The following is a 24,178-nucleotide window of genomic DNA, read 5'->3' on the forward strand; positions in this document are numbered from 1 at the left end:
AGGATGCTTTACATTAGCTGTTCCCCTGCCCTCGGTTGACGGGGATTAGGTGTAGTAAGTGTTACTTCTATAAGAATGCGTATAATGTTAAAACTGTTTAATATGGAAATACAAATTTGACTGAAGATGTTAATCTACGACCAGAAACCAGAAAATGTTTGATCTAATGAAATCGGTAGTGTTGGAATATACCTCTGATTCACTATTTATGAACTAAAGTGATCTACAGTTGATACAATAATTACACATCTATAGATTGCTGTATAATTATTTATATGTAAAACTTTGGAATGTCTGTGAAAGCAAGTATATAGTTATCTATATGACACGCGTTTAAATACCGCCTCTATTTAGCTAAGTATGTTTGTTAAACTATTCTGTACAAGTACGATGTAATTTATATAGGGGAAACCTTGGAATATAAATCCTCATCCACTTAACATATGACAGTTCAACTTATATAATTTCTAAATACAAATACATTCCCTCTGCAACATTCTACTCTATAATATTTTCTGTTAATGTTTCCATATAAAAACAATAATAATTGAAATTTACATATCTGAATCCAGAGGATGTACACACTACCTGACATATAAGCTTATGAAGTTGTCATGTAGGCCTACACTTTTTAAGTTTTGGATAACGCCCAGAAATGGCCAATAATAATTATATAAACGTTCTAAATATTTCAAAGGCATCAATACTTGCATAACAAGTGCAGAAAGTTTTCTTTAAGAGATATGCCAGGTTGAATAGATATACATGCTCCAGAAATGACACTCCAAAGTTCATCCCGTTTCCATGGACCTGTCCAATCTCATTAAAATCAGATCTTAATTTTCGCTACCCCTTAACAAAGATCTGAGGACATCCTATTACGGGTCACGTCAAAACGACCTTTCGCGAACTTGATGATACGACTGACAAGAAATCGACATTAGCCAATCAGAAGGCAGCTTTCTCGAGCTTTACGACACTAGTTTCAAACTTGGGACTACGCTGCGAAACATATTTTAACGTATTCTCGATTACAAAAATTAAAACTGATCAAAGGAACATTCAGGAATGGCTTATAGAAGGCCTAGATTGTATGGATATATCATTTCGAGGTTATTTCGAGGTTGCATGATTAGAAAACACTTTCCGACTGTCACTTTCATGATCTGGTAAGCGACGCTCTGATTCGTTGGATGAAAGGTCGTTCTGACGTGACCAGTAATGGGATGTCCACAGATCTTTGTTTAGCGGTAGCGAGAACCATGATCTGATTTTAATGAGATTGTGGACCTGTTCAGAATACAACTTTGGACGATCTCTAAATAGCAGCAAGCAAAAGTGCTCAATGTGACCAATAAGTGTAAGGAGTTTCGTGATGCTGGACTGTATAGTGTTCGAGATATGCTTGATAGTTTACAGACGGGCGGACAGACAGACAGACTGACTGACTGACGACGATATATCCCCCCGTCGTTATACGACGAGGAGAGGGGGGGGGGGGGGGGGGGGGGCGAAAATCAAGTCTGACAAGTTTTCTATAAATGTAGTGGAGATCATCATGATCAACATGACAATCATCATCAATATCGTTGTCATCTCAAAGTTTATTTGTTTTTGCTCTGACGAATGCCGACAATATGTGCAGCGAACCTCGGCTATATTGTCTCCTGCGACAGTATATGACCGGCGACATAATGCGCCGGCGACAATATACGCCGTAACAAACCACGAAGTTTGGCATCAGCAGTACAGAACACATTCCACGTGCATCACACAATGGTGATACAGCATACAAACAGTGATAGTTTATTTTTCAAATATATTTCACAAAAGAATGTTCTGTTAAAGTAAAAATATGCTATGTGTTTTAAGTAACATACTCGTTCCCGCTCTTTCATGAACCGACAGTTACGAGTAGGTTCTCCTCAACATACACGTTCGCTGCCGTCGGCTGTACATTACATAACAGTACACGTCCGCTGCTGTCGACTGGAACAGTACAAGTATTGTACCTGTACGATTACATCACACTCATCAGATAGAGAGGATCAATATGTTGAGCCGGTGATTAGTGTGTTCAAAACTGTGGCTATCGATTAGAGAAGTATTCAACGGTAGTGTATCAGACACGGGTCTCGCGCCAGTGGTCAATGCAAGGGTGAGCGGGGAAACATATACATGGGGCTAAATCTAACGAACGTGAAGGGAGAACCACTCTATTTCAGGAACTAAATGACTTGGTAATGTCTCTCCCCAGACAAACAAACACAAGTATCTCTCTTTCCAGTTGCGGGGGCTATTTTGTTGTCTTCATGGTATTTCCAAATACCACTACTAACGACATGGTGACACTGGTCTAAATTAAACTTACAGCTTACATGACGACATCATGTGTCATCGTAATATAATGCAGAGTACTTTTATGAGATTTTGGTGAACGCATCATGTATTCGGTAATAGTACCGCTTCATGGGTATGTAATTTCGACACAAGTTGTGCACAAGTTCTATTTTAATTAAATCAAAGGGGAGGATCCATAGATGATGGTTTCAACGTGACCGTTTTCGGTAACAATGTCGAAACAATGATGGTATTCCAGATTCGTTAAAACGTGTAGTTTGTCCACGCTTGAAAATGCCTCACCCCGAATCCCTTGGATGTCCAGTTCCTGAAGTACTTGGTGAAGCCGTGTGGTTCGTGCCCCTGACAGATGAACCACAGCTGTAGGTCCCGGGAGTCCCGACCTGCCTGGTCCTTGGCGAGGTACGCCTGGAACAACAGCCACGGGAAGACATTTAGCGTCGTTACTCACAGGGTTGAAACTTTACACTTGTTGCCATACGATACACATCCTGACAGTAAAGATGCCATACGATACACACTCCAACACTAAAGATGCCATACGATACACATCCTGATAGTAAAGATGCCATATGATACACACTCCGATAGTAAAGTTGCCATGCAATGCACACCCCGATTGGCCCCGTGAAGATCCGGGGTAGAAAAGGTATTCAGCAACCCTACGCTTGTCGTAAGAGGCGACTAACGGGGTCGGGTGGTCAGGCTTGCTGACTTGGTTGATGCAGGTCATCGTATTCCAATTGCGTGGATCGATGCTCATGATGTGAATCAGTGGATTGGCTGGTCCAGACTCGATTATTTACAGACCGCCGTCATATAGCTGGAATATTGCTGAGTGAGGTCTTAAACAACAAACAAAACAAACACACCCCGATAGTACAGTTGCCATACGATACATCCCCCGATAGTAAAGACGCGATACAATACACCATACGATACATCATCTGATGTCATCAAAAGAAATTAAGCATACTAACTAAAAAACTTTCAAGTAGATTTTTTGACCATACAGGAGCCAAATAGTTACTGTATTTTTCAATTCATGTTCACAAATGTTTTCACATGTCCTGTCAATATAATATCCTTATCAACGCGAAGGGTATGAACATGTTCGGGGAATCGTTGCATCCAGAGTATCTAGGGTTAATCCAGGACAGATTTCGTTTATTCCGTGTCGGTGTATCTGTACCATTATCTAGAAGAACATGACCACTCTGCCAATTGTATGGCATAAGTGATGAATTTCACTATTTGTTTATGTGTCCTTCATTTGAAGAAGAGAGAGAAAAACTCATTCATAAATATTATTATATTAAGCCAAACATGTATAAACTGAATTTACTCTTTAATAGCAGAACATTGAGAAAACTATTAAGGTAATGTAAAATAATCATGATCAAGTTCAAGCCTGGAAATAATGTTTCATAATGTTCACAAATTTTCAGCTGTTCTGTATCTGATCCGACTGATAGTAAGAGATATAACGACAGTGTAATACTGTTTTCAAGTACATACAGTTTGTATAATCAGTACTTGAATTTTACCTCTAGTGTGGCTGCTAGCGACCTGAGTGCAATCAAGTTCAGTTCAGTCAGTTCAGATACAAGCCTTGCTTACCGATCTCATTATATGTTATTGAGCGAGTAGATTTATGTTGTTTTAACATTACCATGACTATGCCATCGTCTGTAATGAATCAAGACAAACACGGGTTTTAGTGCATGATAAACGATCCACGTCGTGGGATAAGATATCACCTCATCAGCAAAGTCACACACTATAACAGCACGTTTGAAGTTACTTGGCAATGACTTTCAAATCTAGCCAAATGAACCCACGTGTGCTTGGTAATGTGGTGTCTTACCCATGAGCTAACGCGGAAATTGGCAATAAGAGGATATTAGGGGTGGGATTGGGAGCGTGGTCTGTCGGGTCAGTTCGGCCCAGCTAACTAGGTGTGTATGGTAGAGGGCATGCACTTTATAGTAACCAGTCAGTTGAAGCAATGGTTGTTATCTTGAGTTTATGTGAGAAGTAATAGATACATATGTCGTCACACAGTCACACACATATACTCCCCGTTCCGTACAGCGCTTAGCGCAGATCTTAGCGCTAAGACGACCGTAACTTACGACAATCGTAGCGCTAAAATTACTTTGTGGAACGGGGCCCAGATTATACACAGACGGTCGAGACATAGCTGGATACCCATGAAGATCCGGGTTAGGATGGGTCTTCAGCAACCCATGATGGCCGGAAGAGGCGACTAAGGGAATCGAGTGGTCAGGCTTGCTGACTTGGTTGTGTGTCATCGTTTCCTAATTGCGTAGATGTATTTGAACTGTGTACTTCTGGGGTTGTAACACGTGTTCAGAACGTCCAGTCAGTGCGAGGCAGCAAACGTTGAACATAGTTACACTCACCTGTGCAACGTCTCCAAACATGTTGCGTGTATTTGCGTCAATGTTCGTCCCACACCATAGAAATATCTGTCGAAAACAAATGACATGATTGTAAAGTGAGAAACACGCTTAGAATGATATACATTTGAGTGGAAAAGATACTATCTGTCATCATTAACCTAGGCATTTCAATAATTCAGAATTTCACTTTAATAAACTTCCATTTGGTAGGCAACTACCATCATGGTGACAGTCAGGCAGTAAGTACAACCGCCAACTTGCCTTGAAGAACCTGTCCAATACCAGTTCAATATACAAAACATTAACCGGTGAAGGTCTGAGTGAGTTAGTATGGTTTTACGCCGCTTTTAGCAACATTCCAGCAATAATACGGCGGGGCACACCAGAAATGGGCTTCACATATTGTACCCATACGGGGATTCGAACCTTCGGCGTGACGAACGAACGCTTTAACCATTAGGCTAACCCACCGCCCCCCGGCGAAGGATTGTACATGATTGATGTCTTGAAGCGATACCACTAACAATGGATGGCGTGTGACTCAACAGGTTAAGGAAGAAGCATTCGACAATCAAACAAGGGAAATATATGTGATAATACGCTCCAGCTCTCCACACTTTAACTTGGCCAAGGAGACGAGTTTCAGGCGGCTGTAAAGTAAGCAATGACCGTCACTACTGGTAATGCTTCACCTTCTGTAGAGCAAATCGACATCAATCACCATGGTTAGAAGAAACTTGCCATTTGTTTGGAAGACAAATGGCGGCACGCTTCTTCCACGTCATGACCGATTGATAAATTCCCTCCACGAAAAGAGGATAGTGTACTCGAAGTCTGCTGTGATTTTTTAAATGCAAATTCATCAACGTTAAGTCTCGAGACTGAGATTCAAGAGTTTCACCGCTGTGACCGAGGCTCCACTGCAGACAGTATGTATGAAGTAGCTTTCTCTCATGCAGACACCAATCATACTAAAGCTGGGGAGGTCAGGCCTGGGACAAATACCTGGTCAAATGTGTCGAGGAGCATCAAGTCCTGTTCTGTGAAATCCTGTGAACAGATCGATGACGAGTCAGGGAGGTGTAGACGGGGAAGGTCAAAGTTCACCCCAACAAGTGCTTCTACTGAAGTAGCCATCAGACTTCACCCCAAGTCAGCTTTACTTACGAGAACATGATGCTTATCGTTAACTTAATTACGTATGCTGCATTAAGTCGTATACGTTACACGATCAGACTTGACGAACAGAGGATGACATTATATGATCTACCATTCTAAAGCTGCTCACGCAGCCATACACACCTCTTGACTGAAGTCAATTGTCTCATCAAAGCTAAGCCCAGATACTTCAACAGAACAGTGGAACAGGCGGGGATTCCTTCTTTCTAGACGCTGAAATATGCCAAACACGTGTACAACAACTGGTTACATTGTCAGTACGTCTGACTATTATTTCCATGAAATTGAGAATTGTAAGGAAGGAGATTATTGTTGTAGTCACAGTACTATCGTAACCTGTCTGTGAAGTTATCAGTTCTGATCAGACAAACCAGTTGGCCATTATGCAGGAAGTTATGGAACGATGACAGACTTGGCCGCAGTTGTAAGTACTATTGTAGCATGTGACTGGGGACCTGTTACGCCAGGAAACCCTGGAATATTTTTTCTGATACATGTAGTGATTATTCGAGGAAGGTTACCGTGGTGATGTACTCTGCTTCATACTGGCGTCTACCGCCCAGCACCGACCAAAACACCTCCGTCTCCTTCGCCTCCGTCACTATGTCGTAGTCGTACATTCTACAATAATGGAGCAACACCTACATACAAACACGCCATGTTGTTAGTCTAGGATCCGCACCAGCAACATGTAGCGCACACAAACACACACACACACACACTCACAGAGACACGCGCGCGCACACGCACGCACACACACACACAGACACGCACGCACACACACAGACACACACACGCACAAGTATCGTAAATGGCTCAGAGGTAAATTGAGAACGATAATGTACTTTAATGTGAAATTTAGAACGTTAATGTATGTTTCAACATGACACTGAAAATCAGTACGACCTACTTGCACGGATGAAGATATCCAAGGATGTATTTGGCGTATTCCCTCTCAGGGCCACCAGAACGCTGCAACAGTCCAAGGTCACAACACGTATACCTGTCTGCTGACAACGGGTGTTTGTTTGTGATTTTTAGCACAATTACGCTTTCAGATTATGGCAATACATTATGTGGAGATATCAAGAAATGGATACCAACACACTTAAATAAACTTAAACAAAGCCAGAAAATTAGATAAATTGCCATTGAATTGTCAGTCACTGGTTATCACGTGGAGAGTTATAACTCTCACAAACAGTCCCCGAGAGGGGTGCCTGGGTAAACGGGGAGTAACTAGATGAATCATAATCTGGTATCTGTGAATATTGAGGCTCTCGTCCAGAATCCTGACAAGCTGGCTTCACATCAAGGCTTACAGGTTTTCTTACAATTTGACATAGCTTAAGGAAGACGCTTTTCGACAGAAATTATTCAAATTAGTTACACAATAACTAATATTACGACCATATAAGCATGGTCATAACACGTAGAAAGTTTACAACATATCGTCACAATAAATGATGTTCTCTTGCACGTACCCGTCCATACCACAAAAAGCACTCATCAGGGGAGACAACCACGAAAGCTGCCGACGAATTGAGTGACGTTGCTGTAGGCGGTACCTGGAAAACACAATAGAGGCCTGGGCGTTCTTTGACTTACATATTTAGGGGCAGCAATGATCGTAAATGGAAAATAATCATTTCTCGGGACCAGCCCACCACGCCTTCGCTTCTTAATGTTATCATTAAAACGTATAACAGATTCTGCCAGTATCAGTGTTTACCTGAGCTACTCTGATGTTCCCCTTGATAAACTCCCGCACAGAGAACACCTGGACTGACGGGGACGCTTCCTCCAGGTCTTTATCGAACTGTACATATATTGTGACGAATCAATGATAATACTTCAGATGTTACTAAAGTTTTGCAGTAAGGATGATATTGAAGATGACTATCACGTTTTACTTGTTAGTCCATGGTATGTCGATATAAGAAAGACATTCTCAATGAATAATTTTTGCTGATGCTCATATTCATAGATTCTGCTTTAATTAATGCTTTTAAGGAGAACCGACCTCAGTGTAATTGAATTAAGAAATCTATCGATGTACCTTTTTCAAGTCACGAATTTGAGGATATCGATGCAGCAATGATGTTGTGTGTACCTTTATGTATGTATCTCAGTGAAATGGATCCTACATGGAAACAGTCATTGTACTCTTGGCCAACAGCCTGCCTAGTATTGTGAATACAGTATTTACTATAACGGTCTGCACTGGTGACATTATCGCATCTTTTACGTTTCTAACATGTTTTCGTAGTGTATCAATAAAATCAACCTTACGACAATCATTGAATTTCCCAGGGCGTTCAGCATGTGACTGGGTTCTTTTCCATCTAAAACACGCACCTACAACAAAAATAATATTCAGCACATCATGCTCCCCAATATCTGATTTGTTGAAACACATACAGAGATAAATGTAATAGTCATTTGGTACACAGATGAGTGATTGACTTTGGTTTTACGCCATATATTTTTTATATTTATATATTTTAGCAATATTCAAGCAATAACATGGCGGGGTCACCAGAAATGAGCTTCTCACATTGTACCCATGTCAGGAATCGAACCCGGGTCTTCCGCTTTAACCGCTGGGCTACCCGACCGCCCCTTACACAGATGATCCGATGACTTGTTGACATAGATTCCTTACAAAAGCCATTTAAACTTTTGGCTATTTGGGTTACAATTTCCAAGAATTGCATCTCTTTGAGATTGACGCAATCGGATATCACCTGACCTCATTAACATACGATAATAGCTGAATGACAATTTTCGTCAACTTAACAAAACTAGACAGGTGCACCGTTTGATCACTTAAGTGTGCATTGTTGTGCCTTGTGTACGAAGGAGCAATCGGAATCACCACCTTTTTTATGTATGTACATCTTTACAAACGATCAGTGTGAAGTGTAATGGGCGGCTATCCCCTATACCCTATGGGTACTATCTGTCACCTGAACAGCACCCCGAGCTACACTTTTACGACATGATTCCCTACATTTGCAGAATCGTTGTTACAGCCAGAGCGAGTAGTTTTGATGGCACACGACAACAGTTCATTTAGAATTTAGAGACAAATTTAACTGATTAGTTTGTGAAACATTTCCTGCTTTATCTACTGTCGTCCAGACGTAACGTACCAAGGCGGCATTGTGGCTGTATGCCTCCTCCATCACCATCGCCAACTCCACGATCCTCGTCCTGTCTGAGGAGGAGGTCTTACACCCCTGAGACGAGAGAACATAGCGATTAATTACATAACGCACGTTCGATTGGTAACATCTAAATGATCTGAGTCAACCGAGGGTTCCCCATTTCTGGCAGCCCGGGTTTGACTAGCTTCAACCTGAGTCAAGGGCAACTTGGACAGTACACGAAATTGGTTGCCAAGAGAAAAAGAAACACAAAAGCCATTGCTAGCCATAGTTGATGCATGTTCATCTTGTTCGGGAAAGCAGAGGTAACTACATTCTGTGTTAATAACCACGACTCCCGTTTTCGGCGGGGGAGACTTTAAATACGAACGCAAATGTCGTACATCAAAAGTCGGCCTTCCTTTTGGCCTTCCTCTTGTCGGAACCTCACTTAACGAGTGTCTCATCCCACTAAATAATGCAATTTGCTCTTAACATACAAGAATGAAGGTGCAGACATTTTCAACGCATGGCCCCGATATATACATGCCAATGCATCGTTAGCTGCTAACATCGTGAATAATTTCTAGAATGAGTTTGGGCCGTTAAGCATAGAAATAAAAGCGAAAAAACCTTTCCCTATTCAATAGAAATAGAGTCGACTGTACGATTCCAACTACATCATGAGCATGTGTTTATGAATCACTGTCAAATAGTGATGATACCAGGTGTTCGGGAAAACGTGAGCGAATTCTGACCCACCAGTTGCACCCGCCAGAAGCACATGCAAGTCAAAATAGTGAATTGCATCGGACATCATTTTTGTCACTGATGCATCAAATTTCTAAATGTCCTATACATGTCTATTATACAACTTTACTGAGGCCTAGTATGTTGTAACCTTGATCAAACAACCTCTGAGCAAGAGTCGTATGACGCTCTTTGAAATCTTGGCACATAGAGAATGCTCGATTGTATCACAAAAGTTGGGAAATGTAAACGCCAAAGGCTGGAGCTTCAGGAATATTGCTCGACATGCAGGGAAAGTTGACTATTGGAAAGCTGAAGCCATCAATCTTGTCATACAGTCTTGTGGAGAATGTTTTGTCACTCTGAATTTTAATGCATAGATCTACATATGCAACAGATGAGGCGGGAAATCACTTCAAACAGTGCCACCTATACCTTGCCTCTTTGTACTTCGCAGTAAAGTAAAAGTACTGACTTCAAAAGTGCATCCCACCTTCCTTTGGAAGAATATTTCTCTCACTGATGAGGTATAAGAGATAGTTTAATGACACGATCCTTGCCGAGTGGATTCACACACTCCTATGGTTGACGGCCCTCAGTTTCCAGCTTCTGAGATAGTGATGTGTTTGTATACATGGTTAGTATACTATGAATGTTGGGCTTACCGTCCAGTAGTACAGGGTCCTTTTGCAATGCCGGTCAGCTAGGTGCTGGTTGTTAATGATGTAGCACTGGCCGTTTGAGAAAGTACCGTTATCCCATTTCTCCACAAACTTCAGGGAGTTGTCCTTCAATACGTACACCTCTAGCTGCTGAAATGCCAACATATACATAACGTAAATATAGACCATAGATGGCCAGGGCTCTTATAAAATACAGGGATGTTCAAATATTACTCAACAACACTCTCGCCGAATATCTGCAAGGTATTTACATTTCCTAAGCAAATTAGACTTTAGCTTCTTCATGTAAAACAAAAGATTTTATGCCACTCCAAGCCCTCTGAAATTAGCTTTTTAGAACATTTTGCCACATTTGTGTACTTGTGTCACTAATCACTTTCAGAACAATTTGTCAAAGATGTCATTTGATGTGGACCAAACAGCGGTCTAGCCTCAAAACCATGGCACCACAAACGTGAATACGGAAAGTCAATATGATGTGACAGCAGCCATGAACCAACCTCGTCTGTGATGATGGCATTGTTCTCCTCCACTGTATCTTCTGACAATGTGTCGGTGACTTTAGCTACAGTTCGCTTGCTGGATCTGGAGAACAACGCCCTACCTGTGTGCAACAGGACGCAATCATACCAATCATCTTCCTGTGTATAGCGGACTATCACAGAAGATAGGACAAGGCGGTCATTCAGATGTATGTGCATAATGTTTTGTAAATCATCCATTACATGTTAAAATTATCCTAATTATATCGACATGAAGTGAATGAATGTTGTTTTACGCCGCTTTAAGCAATATTCCAGCAATATCACGGAGGGGGACACCAGAAATGGGCTTCACGCATTGTACCCATGTCGGGAATCGAACCCGGGTCTTCGGCGTGACGAGCGAACCCTTTAACCACTAGGCTACCCGACCGCCCCATACGGACATGGAGGATCAGTTAAATATTAGTGTCCATGGCCCATTAAAATCATGACAAAGGTCAATTACCCAAAACATATATTGCAACGATGTATTTTTTCTGGCAGACATTTTGATTTTTTTAAACAATACGAAGCATAGGGTCGGCCTGTGATTGCTTTGTGAAATGAGGCCATTAAGCACTGTAAATATGTTAGCTAAATATCCGTGAACACGACCACTATGTTTGAGCAACATACCCATATTGCCGGCACTGTATTTCCTGGTCTGACTCTGCGGCCGATCTCTCCAGTCATTGAAGGCCTGGCGGAACACTAGCGGCTCGTGTCCCTCCAGAACACGGGACACAGTCACGTTGTCAGGGTACTCTTTGTGCTCTGAGAATGTCTACCCAGGTAAAACAACACAGTGAAATAGGCAACAGGAACATGGGGTAAGGCAAGAAGGTTACGACAGAGCCATAGTCCGTGACCTAGATATCATATAAATTATTTTATCATTTTATACATTAGACAATGCTTCATAACGTAAAGTGAATATCAGTGAATAGCCCTGAAAGACACACCTTTCCTCTTGAGATAGCATTGCTGACCTCGGAGACCGGTGCGTGAGATCCTACCCATAGAAACAGTGGGTTGTCCGGTCCAGTGTCCAACAGGTAGCACGACTACAGCAAATTAATTAAATACTCATCCCTAGACATATACTCCTTGTTCACAATAAGTATATTTGATAAATTCCCTGAATAAAGCCATTAACTATGCATTTACCTCTACCAGAGAAAGAGTTACATTTACATATTTGCGTCCTTTAGTTATGTCAGAATCTGCTGGTTGAGGGTTCGAATCAGATATTCGCCCTGGTCATGACCCATGGTTTGTCACAGCCATACTCTTGTTCACTTATTTCTCCCAAACAGAAAATGTCCACTAAAATGTCCCCTAATAACTGTTCCCACATGAAACAAACAGGCAGTTATAAAATTGAAATATTGCATAAAACGGCGTTAACCTGACAAACTCACTCAGAATGAGGAGACAAGACGTTTGCATGTACCTACCGAGGACACGAGGTATTTGTACTGGAGCGGTTTCCGTGCAGCGTAGGGCATGTCATACAGCACCCGATCTCCACTCACCCTAGGGAAAAGAGGCGTTAACGTGATATCAGTATTCACACAACGCTGGCAATGGAGGAAAGAAACGGCTTGTTACTGAAAATTATAACAAATATCCTTTTAGAGACACCAACTAAATATTTCCTTCGCTTCCTTACCGGTGAAGCGTGATAGTTTCGTCCTTGTGGTCAATGCCCGTGTGTCCGTTTGTCTCGCGGTGGACTGGTGACTCCTCCCGCTCCTCGTCCAGCTTCTTCAGGAATGTTTTGTTCAGTTCCTCGTCTTTCTCGTCTACAGAATAACATGGTTACATTCAGAATTCTTCCACTACTTCTACTACTTACCTTCAATGAAACATCTATAATGACAGACAGACCTGGGGCATTTAATATGACTGACTAGCATCTGATCAGTCAGGTATGATCACTTTCATTTTCAAATGAGACTTTAAACAGGATTATGTTGTAACCAAGAAAATGTGAGAATCATATGATAGAACTAGTTTAATAATCTTGGAAAAATGAATTTAAAGCACGGTACCACTGGTGTCCTACAAGGCAAAAGTTTTACCTTCCAATTTTATTAATAGATGAAAGAAAATAAAACCTCATTTGACATATAGTTCTATTGATGGTAAGGATTCGTCTAAATACTTCAGTAACCCATGCATGCCATACGAGGCGACTAACGGGATCGGCTGGTCAGGCTTGCTGACTTGGTTGATGCATGTCATCGTATCCCAACTGCCTAGATCGATGCTCATGATTTCAATCATTGGGTTGTCTGGTCCAGACTCGATTATTTACAGACCGCCGTCATAGAGCTGGAATATTGCGGATTGCGGCGTTAAACAACAAACAAAACAAACAATCAGTGTTAGAAGCGAAAGTGTGGGGAATGGTTGTTCAGTGATGACTATGGAACTGCAACATTGGGTCATCTTATGGAAGCAATCAAGCAAACAAAAAACATTATTCTAAAAATGTTTCAAGTTATGAGGTTTTCTCGTGTAATACTAATGATGACAGTGGTGTCACATACCAATAACGACAACATGCGCTTTTCCTTTCCTCTGCCAATTCCGTATTCGCCGGGCCACTTGAATAGCCTGAAATCAAAGTATGGGGTGATATCATGTCCTTACGATGACGTCACACATCACATACTCGTTGTGTATGAGGGAAATGCTATGGGAAGACTGCGGCTGTTCCTCACCTTGACCCGTGTGACGTAGCCGCACTTGCTGCCGATCCAGACGTAGACGCGAGGGTAGCCGTCCAGGATGACCGACACCAAAGGGTCAAGTGCTGATACCGTCGGCCGCTCCTGGAACACACCGTCATGAAGTGTGTGCAAGGTAATGCATATTAATTAATTATTTGTTTATAATTTAGATTAATATTTTAATTGAAAAGTGGTATACAAACTGTAATACTTTAGATGTATATGCTCCCTGCACTTCGAAAAATTAAACTGAAATTCTCGACATGTTGAAGTGTGTAGGAATATTTTGTAGCAAGGGAGATTTAACCACGAGACTACCCTACTGTCCTAGCAGGTACATACGCAGGCTGCCCTGACATGTTTCCTCCCCGTGACGACGTACAGCCGCTTGACGTAACGGGCGGTCCTGGAGAGGCTGGTGTGGGGTCCTCCCTCCAGATACCTGGAACACAAGACAACATCCAGATGGATGGTACTGGTAGAGGACGGGACCCTTATACAACATTAGCAAATAACACTATGCATGTAGATATGACATATTCTCGCCTTGGTTTGAATTCCTATTGGTCTAATATATTGTTATGAAATGATGTAGTGTCTGTGCTTCCTGTGGATGGAGGGAAGGCGGTTTCCTACCAGGCTTATACATGCACTGATAAATATATGTACTTTGCATCTGATTTATTTCAAATGAGAATATAAACGTACCCTGTCTCTTGTGACGTTATATCACTGATGACAACGTTTTGGTTATGTCTGAAACACGTCGGTACTTACACAAGTCCCTCTGGGAACAGGCGCAGAAAGCATAACGACTCATGGCCCTGCACCTGTCAAAACACAGACACGTGGTGACACCGAGTTACATGGTAACATGCGTTACATTTGGGTAAAATCAATTAATGAAACGTTATTTCTGTGAAATATTTACTTGAAGGGTATATGTATATATATACAAACGTCATACCTCCTTGGAGAATATACTGGCTCGACATATTGTGGCGTCCAACTCGTGCGCAAGGTCATGGATGTTGCTGACGTCATTCTGAAACACAGAGGTGTCCGTAGACAGGAGGGTAGGGTCACCGTGTTCAATACATGTACTCTCAAGTCGATAACGACTGCGACATTGACAACAAAGATGTCAATGAACGTACCTCTGTCGCATTTCTTCCGGTCCAGAAGTGTAAGGAGGACGTCTTGTCCAGCGAGATCTGAAATCAGAACCAAAATGAGTGAACACACCATCTTAGACGTTCCGGCTATATTCGATATACACACCATCTTAGACGTACCGGCCATATTCAATATACACGCCATCTTAGACGTACCGGCCATATTCAATAAACACACCATGTTAGACGTACCGGCCATATTCGATATACACACCATCTTAGACGTACCGGCCATATTCAATATACACACCATCTTAGACGTACCGGCCATATTCAATATACACACCATCTTAGGCGTACCGGCCATATTCAATATACACACCATCTTAGGCGTACCGGCCATATTCGATATACACGCCATCTTAGACGTACCGGCCATATTCAATATACACACCATCTTAGACATACCCGTCATATTCAATATACACGCCATCTTAGACGTACCGGCCATATTCAATATACACACCATCTTAGACGTACCGACCATATTCAATATACACACCATCTCAGACATCGCTGACATATATATATATACACGCAATCTTAGACATACCGGTCATATTCAATATACACACCATCTTAGACGTACCGGTCATATTCAATATACACACTATCTTAGACGTACCGGCCATATTCAATATACACGCCATCTTAGACGTACCGGCCATATTCAATATACACACCATCTTAGGCGTACCGGCTATACTCGATGTACACGCCATCTTAGACGTACCGGCCATATTCAATATACACACCATCTTAGACGTACCCTTCATATTCAATATACACACCATCTTAGACGTACCGGCCATATTCAGTATACACGCCATCTTAGACGTACCGGCCATATTCAATATACACACCATGTTAGACGTACCGGCCATATTCGATATACACGCCATCTTAGACGTACCGGCCATATTCAATATACACACCATCTTAGACGTCGCTGACATATATATACACACCATCTTAGACGTACCGGCCATATTCAATATACACACCATCTTAGGAGTACCGGCCATATTCAATATTCACACCATATTAGACGTACCGGCCATATTTAATATACACACCATATCAGACGTACGCGCCATATTAAATATATACAGCAAATTAGACGTACCCGCCATATTCAACAAACGAACCAACAAAATTGGCGTAATCAGTTGACAGCCCATCAAAGTGATTTTCATATAAGTAAGTTCAATCGTATTACTTTAAAAAAATCAACTTAGCGGTTATATTTCATAAGCTAAGAGATATTCCGAAAGTTCAATTGTAAACTTGTCACGAACCGATTGATTAGTGGGGGCTACAAATTACACATGAAACACCTGGGTTGACAAATAGAAATGTCATTCCGTGTTTAAGTATATTGATGCACTGAATAATATTCATTACAAAGCTGTCATTACAAACTGTTCCCGGGGGCAGCAATATTGCCACTTCTACAAACGTGGAAACCGACTTGTCTATACGTTTAGAACTATCCTCAAACTGATCTTCAGACTGAGACATAAATTGGGAATGGATTCGTCAAATACGGATGTATATGTGGACATATCCCCTTCCATACAGACCGCGTCTTAGACTAACGATTCCGTGGAGCGGACATAATGAAGCCATTCTTCGCTTGACATTCAGTATTTGTCCGGATCAAAAGTCTCCCTAATTCATGAGGTAGGGCGGTCCGGCTCCTTAGCCTCTGTCAGGCAACTCCATCTAATACCCTCTCGTCACAGGAACTGCCACAACGTTACTTACGGGGATCGACGTGTGTAAATAGTTCGATTGTGAACATACGGCAGAGTCTGAAAGCTACATAAAGCTAGTCGCTGGGATACAGACAGGCATGTAGCTAGCTATATGGACTGACAGACGGTGGAACTAGCAGGCTGTTGGGCAGGCTCCAAGTTTGCATGAAATTCAATAGGATATGCGTTCAGTTACAGAAAACCATTAATCGATAAGTCTTAAGAGTCCAGGAGACCTGTCCACAAAGGTCTCAGCGCAAGACTGAAACACTTCAACGTCCTGCTACACGTGTACATTTGCGATACTCTGCATACTTGATAGAGGCATATATTACTATTTTAGTACACATATATTTTCTCAATTTAATCTGTTTACGTGGCATATCATTTAATTTAGTCAGGCAGACAGACAATTCAGTAACAGGCCACCAGCCAATAATACATTAATATAAATCACGCAGGCTTGTGTATATATCAATTTTATTCATGAAAAAATAGGGTTTCACGTGTTTTACAATTTGTAGGGTTTTGCCATGAACACGCCCACATTAGGAACGACAAGATTATCACAATTTTGCATTAGCTGTGTGAATTTCGATATTCAGTGTAATATGGCGATAGGTATTTTCTTCGTATACTGACATATTATTTAATTCAAGTGTACACAAACAAAAGAATATAAGCAGTTTTATCCAGGATTATAACCTCCGATGACGTCATCCTATTGTTCTATACAGGGTCTTCGCCTTTCAGCAAGGTTGGTTTGTTGTTTAACGCCGCACTCAGCAATATTCCAATATATGGCGACTCGATTATTTTCAGACCGCCTTCATATAGCTGGAATAGTGCTGAGCGCGGCGTTAAACAACAAACCAGCCAACCAACCAATATATGGCGGCGGTCTGCACATAATCGACTCTGGACCACACAATGCAGTCGTTGTTGGGGTTATGATCATCAATCCACGCAACTGAGATACGATGACATGTGTCAACCAAGTAAGCGAGTCTGACCACACGATCCCGTTTGTCGCCTCTTACGACAAGCATAGTCGCCTTTTACGGCAAGCATGGGTTACTGAAGACCTATTCTATCCCGCATCTTCACCAAATACTTGGGCTCAATCGAGTTGAAAGCCGCGAGTGACTTTGAATATTGATAGGGAGATTTTACTCTCAAGTAAGCCCTGCTTTGAGGTATTACTTGTTTTAAGTAAGATTTGAGGCTTTAATTTGAATCATAAGTACGACTGGCTTGGATGTTTTGCTTTGGACTATATCAATTACTTCGCATCTAATGTTGATTTTCGACTGGCTAGAAGTCAAGATTTTTTTAAAGGGAAAATTTCATGATGTGAATCGAACATGCAACCACATGTGACCTGGCTTTTTTTGTAACTCAATATTTCCCCACTGGGCCACCGGGGCAGGTGATGAAGTTTTAAAAGTTCCACTGTGCACATGATTTGTGACAGCGTGCGTGGCCCACCGGTTCTTGCTGCACGCGCTAGGATATTAATGAGCGTTGGACTAGCCCATTTTGAAATAGGGATGTCGGTTTATAAGTCGGTTCACTGCCTCCGATTCGGTCTTGCTGAGAGTTGTAAGACCTTCGAATACCAAGACGGAATTCGACGTCGTGAACCTTTACATAATGCCATTTGGCATTTTACATACTTTCTTTTGATTTTGTATGTAATTGTTTATTTGATATAATATAGCTTTGTGGTATACGCTGCTATTTTCCATGACTATTATGGTCCGCATGTCTTAAAGGGGACAACAAGTAGATGAGAAAGCAACTATATCTCTTCATATCAGGTTTGAACACTATTTTCTTTCATAGTTAACTTGTTCAGAATATCAAACCCTTTACCTAAAATGACGTTTTGCATCATGATCAAAATATATCTATCCTCTGTAGAATGTACTTGGGTCACTTGTGCCGCAGGGAGTTTGATTGTATGGTATTTTAACAAATAAAAGCGACAAAACCTGTTCGGGTCATATCATAAACATGTGTTGTGAATCACTGTCAAATAATTATGGCACCAGGAGCTCTGCCAGAAGAGTCCTCCGTCCTGTGTAATTTCAAAATGTGCGAGGCAATGTCAAAATGTATGCCAAAATGTGACAAACTCACTCCTTTAACCTAGGTCGGATACAGATAACATATTGCGGCTGGACAATATCAAAGTACACATCATGTTTCACGCAGTGTAATGAGCATTCTCGACATGGTCAGTGTATGTCGTCAAACACCGAGGTAACGGTTTCAGTCATCTGGTTGTGGTTCGCGTGTGGGTTTACAACGCTTTCCAAGACCACCACAGTCCTCGTCAGAGATGGAAACAGGAATATCCCGGCGTTTGTTCGCGTGCACTTAACCTATCGGGACTGTTGAATACAGGGTGTCAACCTCTTACATACACACACCTATAACTTGATCGATGTTGTGTTATTTCCTATCCACCCTGCCTACCAGAGCGTAACCTACCAGACCGTAACCTACCAGACAATCACTCCCTTCGACCCTGGAGATTGATGTCTAAATGCCAGGGACTCAAATACATTACATGTCTCTGGAATTAATGCTTATCCCCAAATTGCTACTCTTGGAGGCCGTGGTTAATGAGCTTATTTGTGAAAACTGATTTCATGCATCAAGTCACAACAACTATACCTGATTTCATGCCCAATACCTCAGCTGAGGTTGGAACACAAGGTAATAATACAGAGAACTCTTCAAGCGTGATCCTTTATGGCTTTGATCTCAGTGAAAAGAACACGATATTCTAACACTATTTTAATAAAGTATTAAGAACCAATCATTTTTTATATAACTTGATTGAAGTGGATTATTGTTCAAATGCAAACCAAAATGGGAATGGTTTTCTGCAAAAGAATAGATTCCCTCGATGTTGATATATATAAAAATTATATACCCGATTCTTTCATATTACTCCAGCTAATAAGCCATGCCATGACAGGTATCCTGATGTGATATGAAAGAGTCGTGAGTTCTGTAACTTCTGTTGCGTAGTATATCATGTAAAGCTCCTATAGCATGCATCACATGATTGGGAAATATGTTCTTATTACTTTAGTATTTCTGTCGGGGATAGTTAGCATTTAATTACATTTCGCAGTACGAAGAGACAGCATTGTATCGTTGCGTTTTCTGTATATTGCATTATAAGGCACGGCCAGCACATTCAGATACAGCCTGATTGCCTGGGCCGAGAAGAGGCGAATCTAACATATCAACAGGAATTCAGAACCATTTAAGCTCCCTCACTGGTTTATGTCAATATGGGTTGGAGCCTTACCCCGATTGGATATTGATAGAAGATTTGATATGACATCCATGGTATGCAGAAACATGAAGCGAGGTACTAAAGTGGACAATCATCGGCTTTGTGGGATCTCTCAGGATTTGTCACAAAGCTACTCGCTAAGGAATGACTGTGAATGCTACCTTGTGCTTGGAGCAACAATGACTATAATACATCCATTGTACAAGCCACATTATCCAGTATTATACAAACCTGACGTGTTGTCCTGCGTCTTCGTGCAGATATAAAAGTGATATAGTTCAAAAAAATATTTGAGCACAGACATTTTACAGATAAACGTACATTAAAATATGCTTATGATATATATCAAGTGATCCACATAACAACTTTGTTCATATAGCTAACTTCTGCGCTAGATATCCGTGTGCCCCATTATTCAAACGTCTATTTGTTTCGTAGGTCTGTTTCTGATAACAGCAAATTTCTTGTAACAAATGTTATATTTCGGATAACACTTTATTAGTATTCTAATACTGTTGGGGTTGAGTCCCATCCAGGATACGAACCTCCATCGCCAGAGTGAGACACCTTATCGCCAGCACACAAAGTCAGCGATCTAACCCACTCAGCCAGCGAGAACCAATGAACACACAATGCCATTTAGAAAGTGGACCCCAGAGGGGTACACAAAGTACGTGATCTAGACTACCAGCTGTCGGACTTATAACATTTGTAACATCTGACCACTTTCTAAATGGCATTGTGTGTTCATAGCTAATTTCTTATTGTGTAAAAAGGTTCTTAAGGGAAATGTATACTGATCTGACTTCCTTTAGTACCATGTAGGGAGGAACTGGTCTGCCTACCTGTAGTACAATGTAGGCCGTCCCCTCCAGAAGAAATCCGTGGTCGTTACCTTCCACCAGATGTAACCGTCGACCCTTAAACACAGAAAATATGCTTTCAGAAATGCGCAGGACACAACCCGGAATTGGAACACATCCTCGATTATTCAGTGTATTATATCTCCATTTTATTTTTATACCCTCACATGACGTCACCCCTCTATCGCGTCTTTCTCGAACTTAGCACATAATTTCTCTGACTGTGAAAGTAATAACTTGTACGGCTATGTTCAGCGTCGTACTTTCGACTCGGGCTCAAAACGAAGCTATGACGGCGAATGGGTTCATGGTATTTATCATAATACAATGGAGATACACTGGTTATCAAGGGTGGTCCATTGAAGGATAAACGAAAACTGCAGTAGACACTTTTCAAAACTGTAATCATACATTCCAAACACGTGTATCTTGTTTTACGAGGGAAGATTAGCATATGTTGAAATAGTGAGGTTAGGTGAAATGGGGTTTAACGTCGCGTCCAAGATTATCGCACTTATGTAGCGACGTGCATGCACGTGTGTTAGTGCGGCTGCTTGTACAAGTCCGGACTGATGTCGATTATTAGTGCTGGCTCATTGAGATACCATGCCGCAGTTTAACATGAATACCCCACTCAGACACAGTATACTGACTCCGAGCAGACAAGTCCTTGTTTTAGCCCCTGACTGCCGAGGGCCAGACTGAGTAACAACAAGTACCATCTTTTAACGTCTTTTGGTATGACGCGGCTCTCTGGGCGGACGCTCCACCTCTAGACCAAGGAGGCGGTTGTTGAAATAGTGTATCTATCTATCTACATACAACACAAGACGTGGGGAGGATAGAACTTTCTACCCACGAACCATCCTGCTACCACTAGTTGTATGGAATATTTTTGAAAACTATGCTTTCACAAAATGAAGGTGTAAAAAAATAATCCCGGGATTTGACCGTGCATCAGCAATGAATAATATCAACTGACTGGTTACGAATTGGAAACATGTCCAGTTGTTCTTTAAACATAAAACGTGACAATAATGGTAATGTGTAACCAAAATAGTATTGAAAAGGTAATAGACATGCAACACACTGACATTTGAGAAACATTAGGCTGGTCGAACTCATTAGCAAGAAACAGTTTCTATTTCTAAGGCCACCTGGTCGGTGGTGGTACTTCACTCCTGCTTGAATAGGATAACAACTACGTTTGTTTGCTTACTTTTTTGTTTGTTGTTTAAGGCAGCAATATTTCAGTCATATGACGGTGGTCTTAAAATAATCGAGTCTGGACCAGACAATCCAGTGATTCATATCATGAGCATCGATATACATAATTGGGATGGGATGACACGCATCAACCAAGTCAGTGACCACCTGATCACGTTAGTCGCCTCTTACGACAAGCAGAGTCGCTTCTTACAAGCATGGGTTGCTGAACACCTATTCTAATCCGGATCTTCACGGGTGATAACAACTACGACCGGCAGTAAATGCGCTCTGATGTAATAACTAATTGCCATGGCAACGATGACATAGCTCAGCAATATGTTCAAGTGGTAGTAATCCATGTGATCAGCTGAAGAAATCCTTGAAGTATTCGGGAAACAGTCAGTTTCAACACACTGAGTAATACCATAAATGGTTAAAAAAATACTTGTTTATTAAACTAGTATGCAAAGTGGGAGGAGACAAACATTTCCAAACAAGTGACTAATTAGTTTCCATCTGGATATTTTCATATTACAACCACTTTTTGCATTTTTCAGATTCAACAACTTGAGAAAAGTTGGGATGACCCGTCTCTTAAAGCTGCCGGTATTTGTTATCGGGTGGGAATCTCCTTGAATCACCTCACCATGTTCCCTACACCTAACACATGAATGGCAGACTGCTATGGTTTTTGCTAAGACAAATCTGATTATCCATACAGTAATCAATGCCTGGAACGTAGACAGTCTAAATTCCGCTGCCACAACAGATACTACCAGTGAGTGAAGGAGGTATTACGCCGAGTTTTAAGAAATAGAGCACCTGCATGTCGATAGGTACATAGTCCCATGATTCGCGTTAGAACTCCGGAGCAAAATAGAACCTCACTCCCTTTTATTTAACCCTTCGCGGAAATTCAGGGGAGGCATATGCTCCCAGTACCCAATACATATCATGAAGCTGGATCGGTGTGCATGGCGCAGAACCTGTGAAGATAGGTCAGGATAGGTCTTCAGCAATCCATGATTGCCGTAAGAGACGACTACGCTTTTCGCAGGGGGCGACTAACGGGATCGGGAGGTCAGGCTCGCTGACTTGGTTGATGCATGTCATCGTATCCCAATTGCGTGGATCGATGCTCATGTTATCAATCACTGGGTTGTCTGGTCCAGACTCGATTATTTACAGACAGACGCCATTTATCTGGAATATTGCTGTGTGTGGCGTTAAACAACAAAAGGCAAAAGCCCCAAAACCATGGCGCAGACTTAATTATTTAAAGGCCGTTGTATTAATATTTTACGACATTGGCGTAAATATAATGACCCACTCGGTTCAATCACTCTTAGCCACAAGACAAGAGGCTGGGGACATTGGCATCGCTTTGAGCGACACAATCCACTATCAATTCCCTTACCTATCACAAGCAAAACGCCGACAATCTAATCTACCGACATCGGTAATGCATACCGCATCTTAACTTTATCTGAAAACTAATCTACCAAGAAAACACAACCGCCAGCAACACGTTGCAGCTTTCGTTGCCGTCAATAGACTTATGCGGCCCGATAAGAAGAAGCATAGACTGTCACAGGAGACCAATGCTGGGAAGTATGGATCACCTTGCCTTTGATCCAGCATACAGATGTTTGATACTTTGCCAGGGATGCTGGAGAGGAGGAGAGATGGAAACATTTACTGTCCAGATAATGAGACCTGTTCTTGCTGTTACTGCATGGCATGCATGATAAGTAAGCTGCTGCAACCGCCCGTGTATTTAAAACCGATCGTTTATAGAAATCATGCACGATCCCCATAAAAAAACGACAGTTTGTAAGAACAGTGAGGACAGTGAGCCAAGCAAAAAATCTACCAGCAATCGTATGCCAGCTTGTAAGAAAGTGGCGCCCGCTTCACTCTCGTCTTCTCGTCTCTTGTGCAGATGATGCAACTGCCTCTCTAGAGTCTAGATAGCATCATCAAAAACTTCGATTGAACGATGCCCTCCCCGCCTAGTGCGTAAGTATCCAATCTTAAATGTGTTGTTG

The 24,178-nt window shown here is 41.7% G+C and overlaps 1 protein-coding gene across 1 annotated transcript in view; it reads right to left on the reverse strand.

Moving 5' to 3' along the window:
• Positions 1-24,178, reverse strand: part of LOC139463948 (advillin-like) — a 51,415-nt gene that overhangs the window by 5,636 nt on the left and 21,601 nt on the right. The window contains exons 3-25 of the mRNA XM_071245416.1: positions 20,904-20,978; positions 14,968-15,024; positions 14,778-14,855; positions 14,588-14,640; positions 14,153-14,252; positions 13,802-13,912; positions 13,628-13,694; positions 12,745-12,877; positions 12,530-12,608; positions 12,035-12,136; positions 11,709-11,856; positions 11,049-11,152; positions 10,531-10,677; positions 9,122-9,208; positions 8,259-8,324; positions 7,699-7,785; positions 7,451-7,534; positions 6,877-6,938; positions 6,488-6,587; positions 6,090-6,179; positions 5,793-5,837; positions 4,788-4,853; positions 2,644-2,769 (exon numbers count right to left, since the gene is read on the reverse strand). Coding sequence (XP_071101517.1) covers positions 2,644-2,769; positions 4,788-4,853; positions 5,793-5,837; positions 6,090-6,179; positions 6,488-6,587; positions 6,877-6,938; positions 7,451-7,534; positions 7,699-7,785; positions 8,259-8,324; positions 9,122-9,208; positions 10,531-10,677; positions 11,049-11,152; positions 11,709-11,856; positions 12,035-12,136; positions 12,530-12,608; positions 12,745-12,877; positions 13,628-13,694; positions 13,802-13,912; positions 14,153-14,252; positions 14,588-14,640; positions 14,778-14,855; positions 14,968-15,024; positions 20,904-20,978 — 2,067 coding nt within the window. The remainder of the gene's footprint in view (positions 1-2,643; positions 2,770-4,787; positions 4,854-5,792; positions 5,838-6,089; positions 6,180-6,487; positions 6,588-6,876; positions 6,939-7,450; positions 7,535-7,698; positions 7,786-8,258; positions 8,325-9,121; positions 9,209-10,530; positions 10,678-11,048; positions 11,153-11,708; positions 11,857-12,034; positions 12,137-12,529; positions 12,609-12,744; positions 12,878-13,627; positions 13,695-13,801; positions 13,913-14,152; positions 14,253-14,587; positions 14,641-14,777; positions 14,856-14,967; positions 15,025-20,903; positions 20,979-24,178) is intronic.

This window comes from Haliotis cracherodii, unplaced genomic scaffold (assembly GCF_022045235.1).
Source record: "Haliotis cracherodii isolate W230 unplaced genomic scaffold, xgHalCrac1.p SCAF_1, whole genome shotgun sequence".
Lineage (NCBI taxonomy): Eukaryota > Metazoa > Mollusca > Gastropoda > Lepetellida > Haliotidae > Haliotis > Haliotis cracherodii.